General features: G+C 40.7%; 1 protein-coding gene across 15 annotated transcripts in view; it reads left to right on the top strand.

Annotated features, from left to right (window-relative positions):
* The window catches only part of ARHGAP15 (Rho GTPase activating protein 15), a 347,486-nt gene that overhangs the window by 303,965 nt on the left and 16,529 nt on the right, over nucleotides 1-26,992 (top strand). For 14 of the 15 annotated variants that reach the window (XM_075092818.1, XM_075092815.1, XM_075092816.1 and 11 more), the window contains one exon: nucleotides 19,573-19,678. In XM_075092818.1, coding sequence (XP_074948919.1) covers nucleotides 19,573-19,678 — 106 coding nt within the window. Of the gene's footprint in view, nucleotides 1-19,572; nucleotides 19,679-25,528; nucleotides 25,674-26,992 lie in introns of those variants that run through there. The other variant, XM_075092827.1, reaches the window with a different exon arrangement.

Genomic DNA, 26,992 nt, shown 5'->3' with positions numbered 1-26,992 from the left:
GCTTACCCTAGGCTTCCTCACGCAGGAAACCCTGCCGCAGAGCCACGCTGCAAGTGGATTTTCCCACGGCTGCCCATCAGTGCCGTTCAGCGGTCCTGCAGGAGCCGTGTTACCTCCCGCCGGCCCCGCCATGCCGCGGCAGAGCCCAGCTGTGCCGGCAGCCTGCGATGCCTGCGCCGGCCAGCCCAGCTGGGGCTGCCGCGCCGCTGCCAGCGCAGACGACGCCTCTAAGTTTACCCAGTAAACCTCAGGAAAAAAAAAATAAAATAAAAATTTGTGGCCTTCATTAGAGTTTCTCAGTAGACCACAGTAAAAATTAATTGAGTCGCCTCATCCTAGATACGGGTACATCTCTGACCGCAGCAGGGTGTCGCACCAAAGTGGCTGCATGCGTTTCTAAACAGCTATAGCTAAAGCAGTTTGAAAAGTGTGTATAGACCAGCCTGTAAAGCCATTAGGGAATTTATTTTTTCCTTTGGCAAATAATTCATGAACAGTTATAACTCGTTGACAAATCATTGTGCAAACAATGAAAAGAGTTTTTCAGGATGGTCATGAGCACACATCTGCTATGAATGTTCTCAGAAATACTTCTCCACGCTGGCATGCGCAGCCCTTTTGTCTTTGGGAGATTTCGAGTGAATAAAAATGCTCACCTGAATATTTGTGAACATGCAGGCACATTAGCAGATCTTCCCTGAAAAAAATAAGAAAGAAAAAAAATCACAATATTCTTTCTTTTTTGGCTTTATGCACCCAACTCTGCTTTCATCCAGGAAGCTTTAAGAACCAAACTAATTACCAGCTAATTAACTAAGCTCTGCAAAGTCATTGTGAGACCACTGGCATTAGTATATATATTTCACAGCGAGTAAACTGAGGCACGCAGATTAACTTGTGTAAATCAGGTTCCAAAGCAAGCAGCAGCAGCCCTCTCGTTTCCATTCCCCCACTCCACAAACATTTATGCTATACTTTCGTGCTCTTTCCAAGCTTCACATCTATCTAGTAAGGGTTAAAACAAGATTTAAAATCCTATATGAAATCTGTGCAAATATGCCTTCTGCATAAATCTGGGCCACAAAATTAATATACTTGTATACATTTTCCCCATCTGCTGTATTGCTGACACATCCAGCTTGTGGCCCAGAATGTTTTAGGGAAGAAAGGGCCATCTCTATGTTTAGTGCAATAGTTCAAGTGGAGTTATAGACTTAGTGGTGCACTCAGGCTTCTACACTAAACATAGAAAGCAGCTTGGGGCACTTAGAAGCTTTTCTTTAAAAATGCCAAACCGCTGGGACTTGGTGGGGGAAGGAGGGGTGGTATTTTAGTCTAGGTTTGTTTTTTCTAATATGACAAATTAAGTTGCATATTTAGTGAAGAAATAAGTTTCCCTTTGTACTCTTTTATTCTTGTCAGCTACTATAATATATATGTGTGTATGTGTATATGTATACATAACACTTATAAATTTGCCGTTAAAAAAAAACCCGAAACCTTCAGATAAGGCTAAGGCCGCCTCAAACCAATGTAGGAGTAATTTTAGGGACTGTGACCTGGGAGAGGCAGCTCTTTTCTAGTTTGTGACCGCAGACTCCCTCACCCCAGCTGTGTGCTTGTAATAAATTTTGCTACTTCGGGAGGTAAAGGAGGTGCTCACTTGAAGACGACATGCTGGAGAAATGGTGTCGGAATGCTTTGTCCTGAAGTTTAGAGGCTTTACTGAGAGCGATATGGCACGTTAGAGGACTGTGTAACCTGTCGGATGTGAGGCTGCCGCGCTGCGTTCCCCTGGTGCACCAGCCTGCCTCTTCTACAGATGCAATCAAAGTGTGTTTTCCAGGAGGTTGGTTACATATCCTTGGGAGGAATGTTGGCCTTTTTGATTCTTTAATTCATTCACTATCCCAGTTTCGGGTTGTTGTTGTTGTTTATTTTTGTTTGGTTGGGTTTTTTGCGTTGTTTGGTCATACATGCCCAATATACCCTGCAATTTTTTATTTCCTGGAATTCCCTTTTTCCAATTAAAAAAAGGAGCAGTATGTTTGGGGGTTTTATGGCTTTTTTTAACACTTTGCTGGATGTTTGTGCCTAATTAGGCCTTGGATATCGTGGCATGTCTGTCTTGTGAGTTTATGCGCAAAAAGCTGAGGTCTAGCTGAGCCAGCTCCAAGTCATGCCTTCAGAAGAATCAGCGTGGCAGCGTTAAGTCACCAAAAGACTCATCTACACATGGGTATTCTCCTGTGGGTTTAAGGTCATTTCTTACTTGTAAAGCCATGTAGTTTTACTGTGACTTCTGGGAACAGGCAAAAGATCAGAAAATCTATATATGCATCCTATTTCTTGATCAGTTTGAGCACTGTGAGCTATGTAGTATGTTCCTTGTCATAAATAATAATGCGTCTGCTTGCTTATAAAATGCTGTTCATTATATACCACTCTTTCCTTCGTAAATACGTTTACTGTACTGGTGATGTGTTTGTGATGGAAACAGCAGGGTCAGCTGTAGCACATGCGAAATCAACACGGCAAATTTACCCGACTAAACCCTTCTTTATTATTGCTGATAGTGGTACAATAATTAGCCATAATTAGGGAACCATGTAGCAGTTTGGTGGTGGAAATGAGAGGCTGTACCAAAAAGAATAATTTATCAAAACAGATACAAATAATATTTTGTAATCTAGTCCTGTTGGGACTGGAGCTCTGGAAGTATATGCAGAGGTAGATTTCAATATTATCAAAGTTAGGTAACACAAAGCAACTTTCTTTTTCAGACCAGGCTTGCGTAGGCAAAGAGATAGTCTGACATATTCTGCAACAGGCTGATCTTAAGCTCTATCATAAGTTAAATAGAAAGTGAAACGCTTGAAAAAAAGTGCCATGGAAGTTATATGTATTCCATTATTTGCTTTTTTTATATGTATAAACAAATAACACCAGCATTATAATAAGATAGGTAGTGGGGTTGTCTTACGCTTCCTGTTTTTAAACTGTCCGTTTAGCTTTCATGTTCAGTAGGTCAGAAAATACCAAAAATCACTCTGAGAAGAGCATCGTGCAATGGCATGACTGGGCGAGCTCCCAGATTTCAGGCCACAATAAGCCAGTTACTCAGTCATCTCTATTGATACAGCAATACTGCCTTCCACCAGGCAAAGACCTCAATATTTGTCTCCTCTACACATAAGGCTCCCCCACATAGAGGCAATGCATCATATATTTATTTGACTTCTTTGGTTTTTGCTGGTGATTCACGCTGTTTGCATGATGGTGCTTTTGCAGGCAGCAGGAGAATTATTGTATCACTTTGTGTAGTAACTCTCTTGTCCGGTAAAATGCAAAAGGAATAAGATTCCTGACCTTACCCATATACCAGGTAATAGATTTATTGCTATTGAATAAAGCTTTCTTTCTGTGATTATTTTTTTTTGTTTTATTTTATTATCTTTACTTTGGGGCACGAGACATATTTGAGGAAAAGGGAAAGACTGACAATCAAAGAGGAAAGGGAGACAAGGGAGATGGATGCAACGGTAATTGGGAGGATTAGGGAGGGATTTGTGCAAAGACGACCAAGACGTTCAGGTGCAAATAAGTGATTTGCCCACTTTGCATTATGAGACTTGCACGATGGTGTATTTTTGCAGGGCTCTTTGCTAAGCACAGGCAGGTCTGAAAGAGCCCCTCTCAGAGAGGGCAGTGCCCAGCCCCATGAAGTCCAGGAGGTGATTTATTACAGCTTGTCACCAGCTCTTCACGATGAATCACTGTATCAAACTGCGTTTCCAATAGACGCCATCCCGGACAAGGGATAACTTATAGCACACACCAAAACATCTGGAGGGAAACCTCCCAGCCATACTGTTAGGCTCCAGGGAGCCGGGGAGGTCCCACAGCTCGCTGTCGTTGCTGCTCTTCCCATTGATGCTAATCAGTTCATTTCTTCTCACGTGAGTAGATCTCTGTCCTGTTGATTGACAGGGAGCCTTTATAGATATGCATGGGATCCATGCTGCTCTTAAATCTCCACTGACAATATCCACAAGTTTGAAATCAGTGAATGCCATATTGCAGAAATAGTATTTTCTCTTTCTTTTTCTCCCTCTGCCGTGCCTTAATCTACTTATGGTAAAATGCACTGAATTGAAATGAGAAAGGTCTCTGCAGAGCTCAATTGCTGTTATTCCACTTGTGCAGAAATCAGCACAGGATGGGGTTTTTCTTCCACCTTTTCATACTTTTTTTCCACAGCCTAGAGCAAGGACAGCTCAGCTTTGCTCCATGTTCTCTCCCCTTTGGTTCAGCCCCGTTTCCAGCTGCCCAACCTATATCTCCTTTAAAATGTTAAAAAATAAATTAAAAAAAGAACCACAGGGAAACTATCACTATTTTGAACAGCCTAAAGTGCTTTTTACTTGCTTTAATGGGAGGAGCACACGGAGCAGCTGCTTCACTACCCCTGTGCATGACTCTAAGTACACCTCCATCATTATTTCACCACTTGTCATATATTTATTGGGAAGATCAGGGAGGAATAAGGCATTTGTATACTCCCTTCATCCTTCCTTGTGTCCCTTTTGTATGCCTCTTCCTCACACACTGCTTACAGAGGCGATGCCACAGAAATAGAGGCACGCGGTAACTGGGATTGCACGTCATGCATTGTTCCAAGGAGAGGAACAGAACGAGCATTTCCAACGAGGACACAATACATCTTTCGCTTTTCTCTCATTTATAGCATACACGGTGCAAAAGCAGGTTAGACAAGCATCCAGCGATGTGACTTTATTCTTTTTCTGTTTGTCCTTTACACTTGCAGTTTGTAATTGGAAAGGGGTGAAGATGATACACCAAAAAGCCAGGGAGAAAGCCAGGTGCACAAGTTCGTGTGCCATCTCAAAGAGGGAGGGAGCTTAAATTGCAGCCAACTGGGAAATTTAGGTGCACAAACTTAAAACTAATAGTAAACTATCCACATATAATTTTTTGGCAAAGCCAAGACCCCCTCCATTTGTCCAGAGTCGTATAGTGTGTGAATGGCTTTGCACGGGAAATGATTCTGAACTTTGCAAATAGCTTTTATTATAGCTCCTCTGTGACACTGCTAGAAAACAGATTAGATCATAGCTCATTTCTCTTTTATTATTCTGACAGTGATTTCATTTGTTCAGAACTTCCATTTTGCCTTTAATATCTCATATGCGGTCACATTTTGGGAGCTTTAGGATGTGTTGGTTCTGCGTTCAGTGCTACATGTCTCTCACCTTAGCCAACTCATTACAGAGAAGCATCCTCCCTAAATAACAAATATTAACAAACATGTATGAACTTCAGATGATACAATTCCCTATTCATTTCCTGGGCTATATCGCTGCCAGGGAAGGATCAAATAAGGAGCCTGCCTTATCCCTAAAATAAGGCATTCTAGTGTGGGGAAAGTCCTTTGTTTTCTACCTATAAGGGGGAAAATATACTAAGCCCTAACCATGCGAAGAACGGAGCTGAGAGTCCTCAGCTAGAACTGCAAAAATAAAAGTGTTTGATAGCCCAAAACAAGCACTTCAGCCAGCCGTTCTCTTCTGCAATACATTACACGTCTGCCCTTTAAAGTCAACTGCATCAGAGCATTTGTACCACACTGTTAATGTGCTCTCAAAATGAACGTGGCTGGCCCCAGCTGAGTCCATTTTAAGGCATGTTTAGGTTTTTTTTTCAGCAACGTAAAGTCACTGTCCCATGGTCCTTTTCCTCTTACCTACATGATGCTGCCAGAGAGGCCTGACCCGGGATTAGGTTCTTCCCACTGGTCCCCAAACATTACAGCGACCCTTTTGTACCGTCGGTCATTGGGATTGCCTGGAACAGACTTCAGCCTGCTCTAAAGTTATGTTGGGCAACCATCCAGCAGAATGCTGTTCATTAGAAAAGCCTAAAGGTCATTTTTGCACATATAATATCTTTCTAACTTAGTCTGTGGACAGTAACTAATGATTTAAGCCTAAAATACCCAGCTAAAACTGAATAAAACAGTACAAATAAATACCAATAGCCGGCAACAGAAAAAAAAATAAACCCCAACCCAACCATTGCGCAGGTCTAGCTACGATCATCACAGTTAACTAATTTTTGGAAGTAGTACCAAAGGGAAAAAAAAGCTCTATAATTTTATTTTATACATGTTCAAGTGTAACATTATGACACTTTTTTTTTTTTTTCTTTTTTGTCTGTATCCTTTACCTACAAAAGCCAGCTGAGGGTTTGGGCTTGGTTTTTTCTCTCCCCCTTTGGATCTCAGAGAGATTTATTTCTGTGACTGCAGATATTTTAAAATATATTTTAAACGATTTCTATTATTCTCTCCTTCTGCTCTCCACACATGTTAAAATCCGTTCATAGCAAGGGTCTGCAAAAGAAGCTGGAAACGGTTACGTCCTTTTCGGGGCTTGTTTTCTTTGTGAGCCTGCAAGTACGTTGTGTGTGTGTGTGTGTGTGTGTGTGGTGTGTGTGTTTGTGTGTACGTGCACAGGCTTAGTCCTCAGGTGGAACTGTGGTTCCCGTGCTTTCGTTCTCGAAGCTGTTATTCTGGAAGGGAATGGAGGCAGCTGTGTTTACAGCTCAAGTCTTGGCATACATTTACCAGAATCTATTATTCATATCGTTCAGTATCAGGGAGAGATCTCAGGCCACCTGTCTATCTGACAAATTCACCCTTTTGTGAGCTTTCTGTTCATAGCAAATTATGTTCACATTGATGAATTGAGTTTTTATGAGCATTGCTAACTAACATTCACACAGAAGGCCAGGGGCAATAGACTGAAAGTGTTTCTGGTCCACAAGTAAATGCTAAAAAGAAAAAACTGCCAGTATTTAAAGACAATTTGCCATGGAGGGATAGTTAAAAAATTTGGCAAAGCCTTGATATTTATAAATTCAAGAATGTCCATAAATTATTACAAATAGTATGCTTATCACAAATAAAAAATAATGATAATTCTGTACTGCCCCCTGTGATTGCGGAGGGCTCTTTGGTATTCCGTGTATTAACAGGTAGCCAGTGATCAAAGCTTTTAACGAATTCTTTCCGAGGCTTAACACAAGGTAGGAACCGTTCAGTTTTGCAAAGGGAATCTTCCCTTGAAAATCATGCAGTAAAAATCAGTGGGACAAAGCTAAGCAAGCACAAAAGGATGATTTACCTGGTCTTTTCAGCGTGGCACTGGTTCATATCCAACACGAGCCACCAGCCATGGGAGCAGCTGTACCCTACAGATCAAAAGATCTGCAGTTATGGATCCAAATGTTTCCATAACAAGAGACTTTTGTCGAGATGTGCTGGGACAACATTCCCTGTGTGCACCTAAATTCTTCATGCCCCTTTCCCAACCCTTTGGTGGCAGAAGAGAGCATCAGCAACAGAGCACGACCCACCTCTGAGAGTAAGAGCTAGTGAGCTAGATTACAAGCCTGCAGATACAGCCAACCTCTAAATAACTAAATAAACAAATGCTCAGCTACATCAGGTAAATATATTTACTAAAACATGATGCATCTAGTGCCATTTAATATGCCTTAGAGCACCTGAGACACTGCATGAAACGTCCCAGAAGCTCCTCACGTCTTGGCACGGTTGGAGGGTAGCGTGGATACAACAGGGTAACTTTCCGACGTGATTAGCTGCCAGCATCTAAGTGTCTGAGTCCCACCACAGCTACCATAAGGATGCTCTTAGGCGCCCACAAAAAGGGGATGCAATACGTGACATTTCAGTGAGAGACCTGATGCTAATAGCCGTACCGTGAGATCAAATTTCCAAAGGGAAAAAATAAAACGTAAAGGAAAAAAAAAAAAAAAGCTTTTCAAAGGGAAAAACAGTTTCAAGGGAAAAATGGTGCTTAAGGGTCCCTCCTTAAAACACAGAGGAGCAAAGCAGGTCGGGCTGAAGAAGCCACCTGGCCACGAGCGCTGCCTCCATCAGGACCACCTTCACCCCGTCCCCAGGGGAGCGGTGCCAGAACCGGGACGCGCATCCCCGTCGGGATTACGGCATCCCTTCGCACCCGTGCCGGTGCTGCCTCACGCCCGCTCCGCTCCTCTAGCTGAACGCGTGGCAGCCCTGCCTGTTGTTTTGATAGGTGCGAATGGAGCGGCTGCCCCTCGCGAGCTATATCTGCCGTTTCCAAATCTGTACCGCCGGAGAAACAGGTTGCGCAGCGTGGCCTGCTGATCTGCGCCTGCCTGGCCAGTAGCTTGGACATAAGGAGCACTGCTGTTACCGTCTTCCGAAGTTTCAAGTCGAGGCAGAGGGTGATAAATGCAGTGGGTTGCTTTCAGTGTATCAGTCAAACCGCCAGTTTGGGAGACCTTTTCCGTTAGGAGCCTTTGGATTTTAATTTCGCATGTGCCAATCAGGTTGTCAAGCGCTTTGGTAGACCACCATTTTGTCAACTGGAAGCGTGGTGTGAGTTTTAGCTGCAAGCAGAGCTGAAAGCCTGTTCAAGCTGGCCACGTCTTAATGGGAGGACATTGTTCTGCTTCTCCCGGTTTAACCCGCGCGTGTGCTAGGTATCTTCAGCAGTGTCAAACAAATTTGTAGAACTGGTGATTAGTTGCCCAAAGAGCATAATATATGCATTATTAATTATAGAAGGTAAGTTTGGCTAATTGTCATTTCTATACAGTAGCACTGCACGATGATACATTTTAACAATCTATAAATAATTGATAATTTTTTTTCTTTCATCTTCCTTCCTAGTTTGCATAAAACTAATGACTTGGTAAATGTTACTCACTTCAAAATATTCCACTGCTCCTATGAAAATTAAACCAACACTGTAACCTTAGCAAATAAGGAGATTTTTCTTCTTATTGTAGGTTACAAAAAAAAAAGAAAAAAAAAGAAAAAAAAAAAGAAAAGGAACTATAACGCTTCCTAGTACCAAAAATCTGAATCTGTGAAATCCAAATGAAAATCATGCATAACATAAAAAAAAGTGAGTAATACGGGGACTACTAAAATAAATAGATTTGACTTTTAAAGGATCCAAAAAAAATTCCGGAAAGTTGTGATTTTACTTTATTCTTTAAGTCTTTAGAATGGTCAGAAGCGGTATTTTTTAAGCTTTAAACAGGATAAGACTATGACACACACACAAAAAGATAGATCAAGGAAGCCTTCAGTGTGAAGTGGTAGTATTTTCAATACTTATCAAATAACTGCATGCATAATCCCATAAATCAGGTTAGCTGAAGACTCAAAATTCTTCTTAAATGAGGTGTTTGGGTATAGTTTCTGGCTGCTTTGTTAATATGATTACAGTACCTTGCTGGCTCCTTGAAATGAAGGATTTGCCGCAGCAAAAGTACAGTCTTTTTCTGAGTTCTCAGTTATTTCTACAAATCCACAATCTGTCAGTCTACAGCGTTATTGCACTGAGGCTTACTCTCTAATTTTCAGTGCAACTGAATACGTTCCCAGAGTTATTGATGACACTATAATTTCACATTTATTTGGTGTGGACTATGTTGCCTAAAAAAAAAAAAAGAAAAGAAAAAGACCCACAAACTAAGTATTGTCTACAATATCAATATGCTGTCGTTTAAACCTACATAGATACTTACATATGCTTCATTATAATAATAAAAAAAAAAAACAGGTTGTAAGGACTGCCTCTGTGACCTTTTTTCTCATTTTAACCCTACTGATATGTCACCCATGGCAACCTTAAACCGATTTTAATAGAGTCTATCCTATTATTCATTTAAATTGAGGTGCAAGAGCACTTAGACCAGAGAAATTTGCATTCAGCAAATGGGGATTTGATGAGCAAAAATGATAAGATATATGTTGTATAACATGCCCTATTTTGCCAGCAAATAAACAGCTCTTGAAATTGATAAACTTCAGAATATTTTATCTTCAAATGTTTATACATAAATGATTAAAATGCATTAGCAATTCTGCTTTTGAAAAAAAACATATTGGGAAAACAACACAGTTGTGTTGCTTAAATTTGTAATTAACAAATTTATTACTAATTCTGTTCAGTTCTTTAATATGCTGCATTCCTGAAGAAGAACATTAATACACAATGGCAGAAAGAAGCTAATTTTAAGACTTTGGAGAAATGAATGTCTTTTAATGCTGTGTGTTTCTCTTATCTACATGCCACATTATTGTAATAAGTACATTCAGGAATAATTTCTTTTCAAATATTTTTACAAATCTTGCTCTTATTTGCATGCAAGTAAGTTGTCAGCTTAAATCTTTGAAATGCAAAATATATCTCATTTCTATATTTCATCAAGGAGCCTTTCATGTTTAATAAATTACAACTTAGATCCTCCAAGACTTTGTTTTTCATTAACTAAAAGCAAAAGGATACATTTAAAATCTTAATCACAACCTGCAAGGGTATTTGCATGTTGCTGATATTTGTCTTGATGGGACTTTTAATATTTGCAAACTAATCAGGATAGCAAGGTTATACCAATAATTTCTTCAGACAATGAAAGTTTCTGTATTTTAGTCTTTATTAACAGTGTGTGCAACTTAGATAAAACTTTAAATGTCTCGGTCCTGATGTGATATAAAAATGCGTGCAGATCACTTCTGGAAGGAGGACGTTTGCAGGGAAGGGCAGCATTTCTGAGACCTTGTAAGCGACGCTCGGATGATTTTTACATCTGGATTAGGACAATAGAAATGATTCCTGTTTGATCACGCCTTGGGCAGGATCGTTAACAAGACGGAACAAGTTAGGTAAAATCCCTCCACCCCTTGATACCAAATGAAGACTTGCATCCAGTAGGAATTGATGAGCATCTGTCTCCTGTACGATTTGACCCTCAGTGTAGCCTGGAGTTTTAATAAACATCCGAGTTCATCTCGCAGAAGGGTCTACTGCTGGTCTCTGTGTAATAAGGTGGGTCATCTCATCTTATCAGAGACAGAAATCCTGACAGCTGGCACTGTTTCCTGATCCTGGTGGTCTCTGGGGACAACAGCAGTATGGTGTTACAGAAAAGGCAAACTTTTGCTGAACTTGCTGCTCCAAGACCCTCAGTTAATCTTTTCTGTAGAGTTAAAGATCAAAAAAAAAAAAAAAAGGCAAAAAAAAAAGCTGAAATGATTCAAAATATGCAACTAATATTGTGTAGTTAAACTGATGTAGCATGCATGTTGTTTTGCAAGCTAACAGGTTAAATATGGCTTTGCTTTAAGATTCCCATCAAATTTCGTTTTTATAGAGAAATCTCTGAAAGCAGAAGGGGGTTGAGGGAGGGTGAGGTAAAAAGAAATAAATCATTGTAGTCTCAGGAACAGTAATCCTTGTTGAGGATTTTGGCTGATTGATATAAATAACATCGTCCCCGCCATCTGTCCGAAGAGGGACCTTTCCAGTTAGTGTTAAGCTGCAACGGCAGAATAATTAATGAATGGTGTCCTTTGTGCTGGTAATAAAGACAAGACAAATTATGTTATAATCCAACTGCTGCTCATTTGTCACAGCCAAATAAAATGTCAAATAAAAGTGAGGGGGGCACTGTGTTTGTTTAATGGACTACAAGCTACCTGTTCGTATTGTTGACAGACAACTATAGGGTAAGTTGTGAATGTAGAAGGCAGCGAAATGCTGTGTGTCGAATTCAGCGTTTCTTTTTTTCCTTGGGGCGGGGGGGAGAACGAGGAAGGGGGAGACGGGTTCACCGGCTAGTGTTAATGCAAGTTTTAATTATACAGCTATACCACTTTCCCCTTTGAGAAAGGTTGGTTTAGATTACATGGTGCAAAAGGAAATTGCAGAAAATAACAACTTCAAAACAGCCTCGATACTGTGAATTTGCAAGAATTTGGTAGCGTTCTCATCTCTCGCGTTTTCAGGACAGACACATTCATCCAGTTGCTAGGAAAACCAAATAATGAAAACATAGCTGGGATTTAGCAAGTTCCACTGGGAATTACCTATGATAGAGGGCAGGGCTGTACTTCCTCAGAACATGCTCCTGCTGTAAAAATTCACAAACCTGGCATTCATACAGGCATCTGTCGCTTGCTCTAATGCCAGTTCATAGTATACATACAAACATCTGCTTCCATGCACAAAGGGATACAGAACGCTTGACAGGTCTGTGTTAGCAGGGTTCGAAATGCCAGTTCTTTATGCAAAAACCCTAATGCTTCCCGTCAAGCCATTAGAAGTGATACAATCAGCCCAGGCCCCATTAAGCCATCAGTGTCCACCTGTGATAAAGATGGCCATTTGTTTTCTTAAAGCCCACTTAATGTCTGCTTAACTCAATTTGTCAGGAAATGTAGAACAATTTCCTCACAGCCTGAAATTTGGTAGTGGTTCAAAGTCAAAAGGCCAGGTCTAGTCTTATTCAAATGATATAATGAACAGTCTTCAAATCTAAATCTCCCTTGGGGAGATGCTGTTTACTTTTTTTTTTTTAATGTTAGAAGGGGGTGGAAAAAAAAGCAAGAATAAAATGTATGCTTTTCTTTGATTACTAAAAATATTGAATCCTTTTAACCCATTCATATGGGTCATCTGAGAAATGAACTTCCTTGCTTCCTTCTTTTGCTGGAGGTCAATACACTAAAGGTTAGACAGAGCAGAGCAAAAATACCAGAATGAATATTCACAAAATTATTTCCAGCATATTTTAAAAGTCTCTTTTGAAGCATATAAATTTACAGCTTAACCACCTACAACACATCTCCAATTTTTACTCTTCCTGGATCTCTTCCGGAGTACGGACAAGGGGCCCGATCCCACCTCTCGACGGCGATGCCAAGGGCACCGTTCACAGTGGGCGAAGTCAGAGTGCATTTGAGACCTTTGGTGGGAATTTTGCCCCAGGGAAAACAGACAACAGCTGAATAAACGTGGCAGGACACGGCCCTGACTTTGGGATTGTCCTGGGACAGTTCCTACACAGCATCTTCCTAATTTTCATGTAAGGTGAAATCTGAGAAATGCTTTGCCACCTCATCTCCGTGCACCTTTCCACACCACCTCTGGTTTTCTCTGTCCCAAGTCACTGGCCATCTCCAGGTGCTCAGCCGACATGGCAGTTTGGAGAACACGGGAGAGGACCAGAGGGATGCCAGTCAAAGCCATCCTCCGCATGGGCAGTGCAGGCAAGAGGAGGCTGTAAAGGAGAGGGGAACAGGGATTTTGAGAGCTGGCAGTGATGCCTTGTCATTCTTCCACCCCTTTATCCAACAAAAATAAGTAGTGAAGGACTTTCGCTGTGGTAGGGCAGAGGACTGCTGTTGAGCCACCTCATTAGCCAAAAAAGAGTGGGGGGAAATAACCCTGTATATAAAATAAACAGGATTCCTGATTTAAAAAAACATACATAAACACACCCCAATAGGTTCAAGAAATTAAATTAAATTAGAAATCCTGACCTTATGGATAATGCTTCTCTATCTGAAGACCATTTCTGAAAGTGTGAGCCACTCTTTGTGTTTCTCTGGAAAGGAGTGCAGGTCAAGCATCGTAGCGCAGTCTCTCTGCTGGCTTTAACTGCTGTTGGGGAGGTGCGTTACGGCCTTGAGTTGTGCATTTGCAGAGAAAATATCACAACGTCCAGATGCTCGAGTCTGCTTTTTCTGTGCAGAAAACCCAGCACAAGGCTGTAACAGTGTATGAAATACCGGGGAAGAGCTCAGCATATTTTTCCGAGGCTTGGTAGAAGTTAGCAGCGAAGCACAGTCATTTCAGTCAGGATCAGGCTACCCATTAGCTATCAAAGTCCTAAGTCTAATTAACCCCCCAAAATTGACTGAGGAAGATCATTCCTCTTTTATGCCGCCTAACTGGTTGTATGTACGCTGGGCATGCAGTACCTAAGTCAGATGCTGCTTTGTTATAATTAGGTCAGCAAATTTTGTTTTCTGCTTGGTACTTGCTGTTACATATTGCATGTAATGTATGGCACTGTTAAGGGAAAAAAATTGGAGTCAAAGTGCCTGGAAAGTTAGGTCTGCTCTGTAGCACTGTGAGATTGTTGACATCTGCCGAGGTTGGAGAGCTCAGTAAGCAGGAAATGGGGTGTCACTCTGAGTGGTAGTTTACCATTATCCTGGCATCCTAATGAAGTGTCTGCAGTGCACAGAGCTTCTGGATGGCATCTTAACGCACGGCTAAGCAAAAGCACTTCTCTCCTTGTCACTGTCATCCATCTGCCTGCACCCTACTGTAGCCAATGGGATGGAACCATGCTACAATGTGCTATAAGCCATTTAGAGTTGCACATTGCATAATCAGTCCCATCAAATATGTAAAAAATGACTATTATTGGTTATTTCCCTCAAACTCCGGCACCTGGAGTTTGATACATTAAAGTTTAACTTTTGCAAGTGCTGTTTTTTCCCATTAATTCCACATATATTTTTGTTAAATGGGACTGAGTTGTGAAGTCATTGGCTTGGGTCTTGCTAATGGATCACAAAAGTTGTATGAATATTCATTGCAAACCCCACTTTTATATCACATAGGATGAATTTATCAATTGCCCATAGAAAGAGGTTTCACGCGATTCTCATTTTCTTTTGCGACATCTATTTCTGAGGCATGAATAAAAAGTAAAATCAATTCAGATCACAAATTGGTTATTTTCCTTATAGCAAACATTAGTTAGTTTGAACGCTTCTTACAGATTTATTTTTTTTTTAAAATAAGAAAATATTTTACAATGTATCTTCACGAGACGATTGCCACAGTGTACTGCAAGTGATTAAAACTAGACCTTTTATGTGGCATACGGTAACATTAAACTATCCCAATGTTAGGAGTGATACAAGTAATTTATGTATATACTTATACATAAAAATCTGTGTATTTTAGCCAGCATGACTTCCAGAATATGAAGACTTACCGAATGAAAGCCGAGTTTTGGGCAGTTGACATCTCTGAAAAAATAATCAAGCCAACAGAGCACTCTCATTTAAGCAAGTTTTCATTCCCTGATAACACCAAAGCTATCAAGGACTGGGGTTAAGCATTGTGTGACAGGGCAAGCTTCTAAAATGGGCAGGAGCAAGATGAATTGGCTAAGTCGGGTGTTTATTTATACAAACAAGAGGGCAGAACATAATTTAGTTGCATCAGGAATTTTTCACAGACATTAAAACTATAGCAAACATAACAGCGGGGATGCTTGCACAGCAGCACAGTGGGGAAGCTCACAGAGCGTCTGCCCACACTACGGCTGGCTGTAGCCAGCGCCATAAGTCTCACAATTTCATTAGCACTCAAAAATCCACCTAACCCACTCAGTTCCGATTAAAAAAAGAAAAAAAAAACACACAAAATAAACAAACCAAAAAAGCCCCAGACAAGACCTGTCTTTCTCTCAGCAGCTGAATCAGTCGCGAATTGTTGGAAAAAAAGTCTTGGCAGACAGATTTTGCTGTAGCAACAGTGTGTGACGTTTTAACCACAGCAGAAATCTTATCCAAAAAAAAAAAAAAGCAAAACAAGGTGAGAAGAGCCGTGTAAGAAAATGAGAGAAAACCATGCTTAAAGAACAACAACAACAAGACATAGATTAGGTGGCAGATCAATAGTTTGATATTTTATGCAGAATCATAAATCACCGGGGTTTTTCAGCAGTTCAGCTGTGAGGCTCGAGAGCATAAAAAGAAACCATGGCTCGTGATAAAATTAGGCATTAATGTGAGCCATAAATGCCATTTAACATTAAACATGCACAAGCCACTGCAATGCCTGGTAAGGGGAAATGGGCGCTGGAGTAAAACTATACAAAGTAAGTCAGACATGAATAATGCAGCAGGTCTGAGGAGGGTCACGGGTCAGACTCCAGTACCTTACAAAATAATGAATGCATGTCAGGTTAGAGACATACATCCCTTCCTAGCAAACGTGAGTTATTGGAGATAAACCCTGGACTTCCTGTTCTGAAACAAAAAGTGGCTTGTTGTAAACATCTACGTCCATTTAAAATTAATGATTAAAAGAAAGATTCGGTGGGATTTGCTTAAGTATTCTTTATGGACATGAGTGCTAAAGGTTACTTTCTTCATTCATTTTTACCCAGCCACTGTTATGTTACAGGCACATCATGTTTTCTTCTGCGCCCAAATGTTTATCCAAAGCTCATTAACAAAAGAGCTTATATAATATTAAGTGGTTTTTTTCAATGCATTCTTCATTTAAATATAAACAAAATAGCACCTCCACAGTTTTGCTCTGTTTAAAGGGAGACAGCCCTATTTTTAAAGACGGTAACCCTAATTTTAAATATAAGTTCTATGAAAATATTACATGGCAAACCGTCTGCGAATCACTTCGGAGTATCTTGATCTGCTGAAATTATCACCTACATCTTCTGTATTTTGCCCAAAAAATGAAAAAAGCATTAACTGGTCCCTCATTCTTTATCTGATATATGTGATTATGATGACTCTTTTCCTTCAGAAATCTTCATAGGGGAAAGAGAGTCTACCTTTCCAAATGGGAATCTTTACCTCAGATTTTCACAATAAAAAGAGTATAATGAAAACCGATATTATTTAATTTTATCAAAATTGGTCTGCTTCATTTTCTAGACTTAGCTGGAGACTTTAACAGCTGTTCAGAGTGTTTTCCTTCCTTTGCGCCCTGTACTGCTGGGCTGCGAAATGATACCTTCTCCACAGCTATTTATACAAACCCGTGTTTAAAGATTTCCTCCCTCCATTTGAGCATGGTAAAGAGAACCCCCCCCAACCCCCCCCCCCCCCCCCCCCAAAAAAAAAAAAAAAATTAAAAAATCTTCCTGCTTAGGAATTTGAAAGGGGGAAATTTCTAGGAAAGTGGAACTCAAGGCTTTACAGAAAGTAAGCAAATACATAGGTATTGCAAATGAAACATAAGATCTTGCATCTGATCTGTTAAATATTCCATCAACAAGGTCAAGTGTAAAGACAAGCCCAGCCACAAAAACTAAAGCGAGAGTAAGCTTTAATAAAAAAAATGAACAGTTTATCCTCTTCAGCTTCTCAAGTGGAAAAACAAATTCTTCTGTACTACAGAAAAATCAAGCGTGTATATAGCATTTAAAAAAACCACCAGTATCAACCATTTTAATGAAAGAGTACCCAATATTTTCACGGAACTATAAAAGGGAGCGAGACTAAGTGTTATGGCAAAAAGCCTGGGCTCAGCAGCTTTGTGTGGGTAATGGTGAAATGTGACTGTGATTTATAATGAGAAAAGGTATCTACAACATACAATTTTCTACCTAGCTGCAAATAATAATTCATAGTGATGTCCCTTCCAGATAAAATACCTTTGCAATGTAGGACTCATGTGGTAAAATGATCATGATAAATGTCAGACCAGTGCAGGTAACGGCTTTACAAACCATTAAGATTAGCTGGCTCTTTTTTTTTGATGATAACAGTAACCATGCTGTGACTCTATGTGGTAATAATATCTCAGTACTGATAAATGCCAGAGCCAGGCAGAGGTGTTTATCATTCCCCGTTCAGAAATGCTGACTAAAGTTACCACATGTTGCCTGTTTTTTTCTTCTTTTACAATAGACTAACAATTAACAAATAGATTGATTCAGAACCTAGTTTTATGCAAAATTTCTACAGTTTTTGTTCTTTAGTGCCTACCTAAAGATCTCTTTTCCTGTACTTCAGTACTGATGACTTTGGTACGGTAAGCCCTAAAACAAACCTTTCCACTCTTGCCGTCCTCTCCATAAATAATTTATTTGTAAATTATTACTGCTCTTTTTAGGTTCTCTCTTTTACAAAGACACCCTATAAGGAAGCACAGCCTCTGTAATGTAGCTGTTTCTGTAGGGAAGGTGGTTATCAAGCTGGTATCTGTGTTAATCAACATAGAGCAGAGACACTTCCTTCAAGAGAGCACGGTAAAGTTTTACCCTATGGCATTTCCTTGCAAACATTCGGCGGTGGACAAACAGGGAGCCTTTCCTTCCACTGAGTCTTTCCCTACCTCACTGTTTCAGTTCCACTCAAGTCCATTGAATTCTCAGCGGAAACCTGAATTAAAAAATAAACTAATTGAGAAGCTTTATTTGAGAAGTTGCGGTACAGCCAGGGCAGCCCCAATCTAAATATAACTTACCTAGTAAGATCATAACATGTACGCACACCAAGCAGCACAAATAAAAAAACCCACAGAATTTGTACCCCCTTCCTACAATAAATTCACTTCTGCAAATCTCATATCACTTTCATATGTAGCTTCAGCCGGATTTCCACTAGACAGGTTGTCCATGGGACGAAAAGCTAATGGCTTGTGGCAGAAAGTATCAAGGGGTGACTGGGGTGCAAGACTGGGGGAGTTTGTGCTGTTCAGAAGTTCAGGTTCTGTATAGGTCAAACCAGAGCAAGAGTAAAATACACAGAAAGTGTATTCTTCATTTGTGTGTAACTTCATTCTCACTATTATCCATTGCATGACTTCCTACAGAATAAATCCGTATGAAAGTCTGCTGGTTTTTTACTGGAAAATAATACCTATACATTGACTACTTTGAGCTCTTGTCTTTCAGATCTATATAAACATTCAATTTATAAGCACTATAGATATGTACTTCTATATCTGTCTGTATGAAGTATTAATCTCAACAGGAATTAGGAAGACATGCTAGAAAGGAATATTACCCCAGGAATTTAAATTTTTAAATTCAGTTTGATAGCAAGAAATTTTTGCTTGGAACTTTTTTTTGGGGAAATCTTCGAATCAAGGCACTAATCACCATGTATGCTTATGCAGCACCTACTGCAACTGGGATTCAGTCCTGACCGAGATCTCTGGGTGCTAGGGTAATATGAATATTAAAACGGGACGTATATGAAGAATGATAGGTGATAATTAAATCATAGATGATAAGATCAGAAAAGTATTCTCAGGTTATCTAGGGCATGTAACATGCAAGATGTTTTCCCTACGTCAGACCTACTGGCACCTTATCTAATCTGTTCCTAAATGAAAGCACAGTTGTACATGACTTTGCTTTAGTTGCAACATCTTACACAAACCGATGAAAAAAATCAGTCAAACTTTTCCCACAAAACTATGAATCATGCATCAACAACAGGAAGATATATCTTAAGAAAAAGAATAGCACTTCAAAAAAGAGACTGAAGCCCTTAATACTCCATTCTTCATTACTAATTGTAAGTTTGAAATACAAATTTTTTCCTACAGAAATCACAGCTGTGAGATGCTACAGGTATTAGAAAATTACTGCTTCGAGGTACTTTAGCTTAGGGTGATGATCTAATAGTCTAATAAAATAAATGAAAAGCATAAGAATATAATTCTGTAAACTAGAAGATACTTCCTTAAGAAAGAATTTTTAGTTCTCGTAAATTACTCTTGCTCTCTATTAAGGTGACAGAAGGTATGATACATTAGGTTTTTAACCATATATTAATGATGGCTTTTCTTATTAAGGGACCAGATACAGTACTGGACAAAGTAGTGCCCTAATGTGGCATTCAAGTGCTTATTTTCTCTTCTTCTTTTTTTTTTTTTTTTTTTTTATTTTTGCTCCCCTTAGAAATCCAGGACAACGCCACTCGCATCAAATCCATAAGGAGCCTGGTGAAAAAGCTCCCTCGACCAAACTATGACACAATGAAAATCCTCTTTGAACATCTAAAGAAGTAAGTAGAACTGTGGTACTACTGTGGATCAATAATTTTAAAAGGAATTGGTGTGTGGTGCCCAAATCCTATTGGAAATGTCATCCAAAATACCAAAGATAATTACCGTCTTTGGCAAAACTAAGCATGATTTATGGTATCTACGTATATCCTATTCCTGCTCAAGAAATCAGTGTCTCTAAGCAAAAGCATGAATTTTCCCTCTACTAGAAAACAGAAAGGTTCTGTTTCTGTCGATGCAGTCAGTCACATGAGGATTACTGTGCTACAGGTATATTGTAGTGGGCAAATACCACATGTTCCAGTATTGCATTTGTCCGGTTTGGTATGACTTTCTCCCAAAAATAGACCTTTTGATCACCGTATTTTCACTACCGAGATCCTTGCTGTTCAAACTCCTTTACTGAGGCAAGTAATGATAGAAATAACCTCACCCAAGAAAATACATTACGAGCACTTGTACCTCACAAGGAAGCTTGTGACAACAAAGAACACTTAAGAAATGCCGAGGAGAGATTCAGAAGTGCACTTTTGCTCTCCTAATGTTGCTGAGATACCACAGAGGCAGAAAAATGACACTGTGAGGCTCTACCTTGTGATTCCTCTGTGGTTTCTGCACTCATTGAGCTCCGTTTGCAAGAGGCATCAGCCCACAGAGTCAACCCAGTCTCTCACGTTCACCTCGGCTTTTCTTCTAAAGTTTTGTGGCGTTAACAGTAAAAATGTACATAGACCACGTGCTCACTTGGAAACCAACCTGCAGCTGTTTGACTTGCAGAATGACTGGGCAGAAGTGGCAGGCCTCAAGATAGGGGCACATGAAGGGCAGGGTCCTGTTCCTTCCTTCATGGTTGTCCTGCTGGTAGGGCCAACTGGTGCCATTTTGCACAGTCACTCTTCAGTCAAACTACCCTTAAAATTGATGGGACTAAGTGGGATCTAGGACCTCATGGAAGCCCTGTGCACAGAGGATCATCCCAGGGACGATATCATGACCCCAGTGAGTGAATAATGGAGACTCCAACAATGCCTTTATAGTGATCATATCTGCTGTATTCTCCCAGCATAGACATAGAAGAGATGAAGATCCTTTATCTTGTTTTGCAGCTTCCAGTTGAAACTGCAAAACGAAGTCCATATAGTCATGGGAATGTCCCCATTTCATTAAGCATGGAAGGATTTTCAACAATCTATCAAATCACTGAGTTTGGCCTCACAGAAAAACAGTTTTCTATGTATTCATCTGATGTAGTGTGTGCGCGCATTCTCTCCTTCAGCAGGTTATCTAGAGAAGGTTGATAATTTATTACTGTCAATGGAAGAATAATAAGGGAAATTATTTCCCAGGAAGAACCCGAGTGCAAGAAGTGGGTACATGCTGTCAGCACAGATATGCCATATACAAAATTTACGGCACTGTACGTGGCATTGATCCTAACCTGAAGAAAGTTTTGTTGCCATGTCTTAGGGGAGAGATATCAGGTATACACAATAAGTCTTTGATCTCGTCGTTAAATCACTTGATTGAGACTCGGGAGACATGGGTTCAGTTCTTGGCTTTGACCGGATGTTCTGGGTGACCTTGGGTAAATCACTTAATCTCTCTGTGCCTTGGTTCCTTGTTTACAAAATGATGATAATACTTCCTTTGTCTGCCTTGGCTTTTTAGAGCATAATCTGTTCAGGACAGCAGTTGTTTCCTGCTGTGTTTGTGTAGAATAACTGACAAAACTGGACCAATGCTGGTGTTTTTGGAGAAAAGAGGAGGAAAAAAAATCCCAGACTGAAAAACCAGACAATAAAATACCAATACTTTGTAATGCATACGTACAGAATACCAGGCTTTGCTACAGCTCTATAGATATAGTGTGAAGGTGGATGTACTATCCAAATAAGCATGTGGTCTTACCCAAGTGTCACTGCAGAAGGCAGGGTGGAGCTAGAGGTAAACTGATGCGATACTCTGGCACAGAGTGATGGGAAGCAGGGGAATGTGATATTTGAACCATTTGGGGATCTGAGCATTACAGGACCAATCATCTGATTGTCTCTGAAGGTCAGCCTTCTCTGTCACACAGACACATCCCCAAGGAAGGACAGGACTGTTCCATAAGCTTTGCTCCACTGATATGGAAGCAGCAGTAGAATAGATACTGAAAACACCAAAAACCAGATAAAACCTGGTTTGTTCTCTTGAACTTGTCAATGCGAAAGACAGCGGCCGGTCAGCATGGTCTCATGGCTCTGTAAATGCGAATAAAGAAACATACATATGTTGTACATAATGATATGTGTGTTTGTTTAAATTAACCTAGGAAACAAGACTAGTTTTCAGAGGTTAGAAACCTTAGAATTATATCACTTTTAAGGAGGCTTTTCAGAAGAGGGGTTCCAATGTGCATGATGAGCCAACTTCACCACTGACTTGCACCTTGTGCCACCCTCTTCAACCACAGGGTTTGCCCATTGTAAATCACAGGAAACTCAGAAGTTTTTGATTAGCTGAAAAAATAAGCAAACCGGTTTGGTTTGAGGCACTTTACTGCAGTTTCTGTATTTGCCGGTGGAGGAGGCTGTTCTTGCCCAACACTGAACTGAGCTTCAAGAGGTTTCTGATGGGGAGAAGCCAAAGGAATGCAATTATGCTGTTTCTGTGGCATTCTCCTCTTTCTCCTACCCCTTTCTTCCCTTTCTATCAGACAAATATGAGAACAGGGCTATGTAGACCTGGGCCATGGGACTGTGTAAGCCTGTGACTTCTGTACAGCACATGACAGTGTCTGACTCACTGACACACAGGAGCTCAGCATGAGAATCCAACCTTTGCCCAGAAGGCTAAGTTTACCCTAAATCACTGATGGGAGCAAGGCTGCACTATGGTTTCATTCTTCAGTGATCCGGTCTGCAGGAGTGGGTCCAGATCAAGCCCAAATAACAATGTGAAATGCACTTCAGAAGGGTCCGTCTTTAGAAACCCAGACAAAGCAACTGATGAGAGAGTCTGCAAGAAAGGCCTGGCAGCAGGGATTAACACCAGTGCCGTACACCTTTCTTCAGCCGAGCCCTCTGAAGTTGCAAGAAGTCACAGTGCAGTGTATGAAGCCCACAGGAGGGGGGTTAAAAGCAAAGCTTGGGGTTGCGGTACCTGTTCTTTCAAGTTTTTTGCATTTGATGAAAACCCCCACACCTATGTCCCCTGTTTGTCTTCGCACGAAAATTTTTCTACTACTCATAAGCAGAAGAGACAAAATATGGGGCTGAACAGACACATCCCTTAGCTTTTGTCAGTCTAATACCATAAGAAATTGTTTTATTAGGAGTCATACTGAAAATAATTGAACACAACTACTAATAGGTTTTTCATACTTCTTCCTGAAGATGAGCAAATCAAACAAATATTATACTTTACCTGTGAAAGAAACAACAGAATCCAACCTGAGTAAGGATTTTCCCAAATAAAGGGGTACAGAAAGGAGCCTGTTCTACTTGACCGTTTTTAGAGAATATTTGCTTGCTATATATAGCCCACGTACTGCTGTTCCATACGTTTGTGAGAACAGCGCCCCAGGTCCCCAGGACTCCACTCTTTCCTGTTGCTTATTTACAAGTTAATTTTCCTCCCAGAGTGAGCTAATCGCAGGTACCAGATAAAACTGATAAACCTTTCTAATCCTATTTTGCAGTCATAGACAGGACATCAAATGATGCAGAAACCTTGTATTGGCTCTCTGCACAAACATGAACTGAGCAACCAACCCCTATCTGATAAACCCTTATTTGTACCCAATAATTTACTCACAGAACTATAAATCAAGGGAGGCAGAAGGAGCATGTCACTCTTTAGGGATCCCACAGTATTCTATGATCGGTACCTAACCTTGTTTCACAGCAGCATCTTTGAGGTAGCTATTACACACCCGTTGGGAAACCGAGGCACAGGAGGTTTAAACGGCTGGAAGACTCAGACTAAGCCAGCAGAAAAATCTAAAAACCTGGAGGCTTTTCTCTTTTTTTTTTGCACAGAAGCTTCTGCAACAACTGCAAAATATTCTTTCCTCCCTAATGCAAAATGCAGTAGGGGAGAGGAGCACCCTGGCTGGGTCTTCTGCACCACGCTCCGAGCTGGCGAGAGCGGACGCAGCTCTGCTCCAGAAGCTGTGTGCCTGCATTATACAGCACTGTGCCTGAGCTAATAAGCTGTGCTTATTAATGTTAAATTAATGAATCTCAGCCTGCTCTGCTTATTAGGTTGAGCTCCGTGCCACTGCAAGGCAGCTCTGCAACTCCCAGACCCGAGCTGTCTCACATCTGACCAGGCTGGAGCACAGGGCAGCCAAGCTCGAGTCTGTCTTTACCCATCCATGCAGATACCCCATGTGAAGGGATATATTACAGACAAAACCCCTCTCCTTGCTTATTATTTTCCCACACAAAGGCAGGCTAATACATGTTATTTACAAAAGTATAAAATGGATGTCGAAATAATTAAGTGGGAAGACGGGGGCGAGCCTGACGCTACCATCCCTCTCCCTTACGCGGAAAGCACTGAACCCAGATGCCCAACTGTGGAAGATATTCTTCCAGCAGCAGCATCTGCCTCCTTGGCAGGCACTTCAGGCAAGTTGTCTGGGGAGCTCTGCAGTTGCCTCTTGGTTTATCACGTGGATCTGTTATTGTGGCCTCTCTGGCTGCCTTGTCCGAGCAGAAATCGACTCCTTTTGATTCACCTTTGAATCCAAGAAACTCCATTTTTTTGCTCCATTTTTCAGGTTACTGTACTTAACGCAGCAAGATATTTTCAGAGGCCATCCAGGCCTTCAGCTCTTTCAGAGGGGGAACGATGGTTTCCTTTCTAACTGCCTTCCCCCCTGCCCAAATTCTTCATTCTTACTAGCAATTGTTTGCATCAATTTCACTGGAAATAAGAGTAGAACTTTTTATCTCAGATGAACCCACTAATATTAATAAATTATCTAACAAAAGTCATAAGTACTACAAGATTCATGCTTTAGTTGTTTTGAAAAACAACCTTCCCCCATGTTCATGGCTCTATGAACAGAGAAAAGCATCCAACCTTGACAAATGAAACACACACCCTCCCTCAAACCTCGCAACATGTGGCAGCTGCATTCTGAAGAGCAGAGGCTTTTGCAAACTGTGTGTGACTAAACAGACTTATTTCTACCTATTAAAGATTAAAAAAAGAAAAAGAAAAAGGCCATGCACAGGCAGAAGCCCACAGTAGCCCGCACACCAGGACACGATGACAATGTGATGACAAGTCCAGCAGCAGTACCCAGAATTCTGAGGGAAAATGGGAAAATAAAGTTGAAGTATGGCATCTAGTAACACTAAGCAGGGGATGTCTGCAAACCTTTTTTTTTTTTTTTTTTTTTTTTGTTTAAGTTGGTGGAGGAAAGATGTAGCAAACATATGTGATTTTCACTTACTAAACTATGTGTCATATCAGCAGTTTCAGGCAGGCTTACATGCTAAATCTAGGCTCAGGAGAACCCTTTTCTCACACATTAGAAGAACAGATTACACGAAGAACTGTACAAGCTTTTTATTAGGAAAAAGGAGGGGGGGGGGAAGGTAAAAGTTATTTAAAAAAAACAACAAACAATCCTCAGAATGGAGGGGCTATACAACAAATCTCTATTTGGGAAACCTCAGAGAACCTGGGGGAGACCAACCACACAGTGCGGGATGAACAATTCAATTTTTCTTCAGGAAAAATGCCCAGATTCAGGAATGTGTAGAAGCATGGAAGTCCTTAACTGAAGGCACAAGAAACAAAGACTATTTGTTGAAATTATTTCCTGACCCAAGACCTTTCTTTATAATCAGGCAACTCATGAGCAGCTCTTGCTCTTCAGCCACGGGACAGCAGCAGGGAGAAAAGTTTAGCCTTGCTCCTACAAGCCTGGGGAGCAGCTATGGGAAATGTGAGGAGGAAAAGCATCCTCTTGTACCATAAGAGTGAGTATGTGACTGGCCAGGGACATAAGAGACTCAGGCATATCTGACTAGCTTTTTAAGCTTTACATGAAATGAATTAATCACTTTTGAGCTTGAGAAGGGCAAATATACCTTGAGACATGGTCTTGCACACGAGCTTTTCTCTTTTTCAGCTATAGAAGAGTTTTAGAAAGGAGCTGGAGCAATGCCAATGCTTGTCCCTTTTACTGTAGCTTCCTGGGGCTCATTTTTGGGGGAAAGAGAAGAGTTTGACTCATTTCTCTCAGCTAAGTACACTTTGGTCTACTAAACTCTCCCCTTGTAAATTAGCGGGCACAAGAACATGCGTGCCAGGTGCAAGTGTGCACAGGACAGGCTTAATAATAGGCTTTGGATTAAAGGCAAAAAGAAATCCAGTCTTCCAGAAGCACCTTTGTGCATTTTTATTTTATTCACTTTGGGGTGGGGGTGACCTGCTACCGAGGTTTTTGCTGTCATGCTTAGTTTTTTCTTTTTGCAGAATAAGAGTTTACAAAGTTCACCTTTTCCCTGAAGAATACCTTACAGCTTAGTGTTTTTGACGAGAAGAATGACAAGTAATTAAAACCACGTTTTCACCTGTGTTTCCATGTACTTCCTATTTCCACGACCGTATTTAAAAATATAAACCCTGATTTTCATAACAATCAGGCAAATAATTACACTTGGTACTTTTCAATACTACCAAGCTTCAAAATGTACTGAACTGGTGTATCAGCAAATAACAGAACGATAAAAATAATTAACATAGTTGTAATTTAAATATTTATGATACGGTTGACTCTGTGGCTGTACGGCACCATTGTGCTAGGTGCAGTACACAAACACAGATAGATAGAGCCCCTGTTTCAAAGAGCTCCTATTGTTCATCCCACATTACTCAATATCAAACGATCTCAAAAAATCTTTTCAAACATTAATTAAATCTCAGAACTTCCTTTTCAGGTCAGTAAGTTTTATTATCCTAGTTGTGTAGATGGAGAAAGTGAGGAATGAAGAGGGTAGCGCAGTTGCCCACGATGACACAACAAACAATTCTCACTTCTACTCTCTGCTTACTTCCCAATCCCCCACCCTGAGCCCCCCACGCCTTTGAAGGCTCCTCCATGTGCATATTGGCGCTGTGGGCGTACGTGTGCATATGGGCAGCACATCTCGGGGAAGGCCGGTTACTGCTAAGTACTCTTCAGTTAATAAAGACCATGTGAGAGTCCTGCTTCTGGTTTGCACTCACATAAGCTTTAGTAAAATACCACTGGCGGAGTTAATTTATGTGATTTTGTAACCTCTTAATATTGCTTGGGGTTAGCGTTC

The sequence above is a fragment of the Phalacrocorax aristotelis genome, chromosome 5 (assembly GCF_949628215.1).
Source record: "Phalacrocorax aristotelis chromosome 5, bGulAri2.1, whole genome shotgun sequence".
Lineage (NCBI taxonomy): Eukaryota > Metazoa > Chordata > Aves > Suliformes > Phalacrocoracidae > Phalacrocorax > Phalacrocorax aristotelis.
Note: the sequence above shows the minus strand (reverse complement) of the source record. Positions and strands in the feature narration are given on the sequence as shown.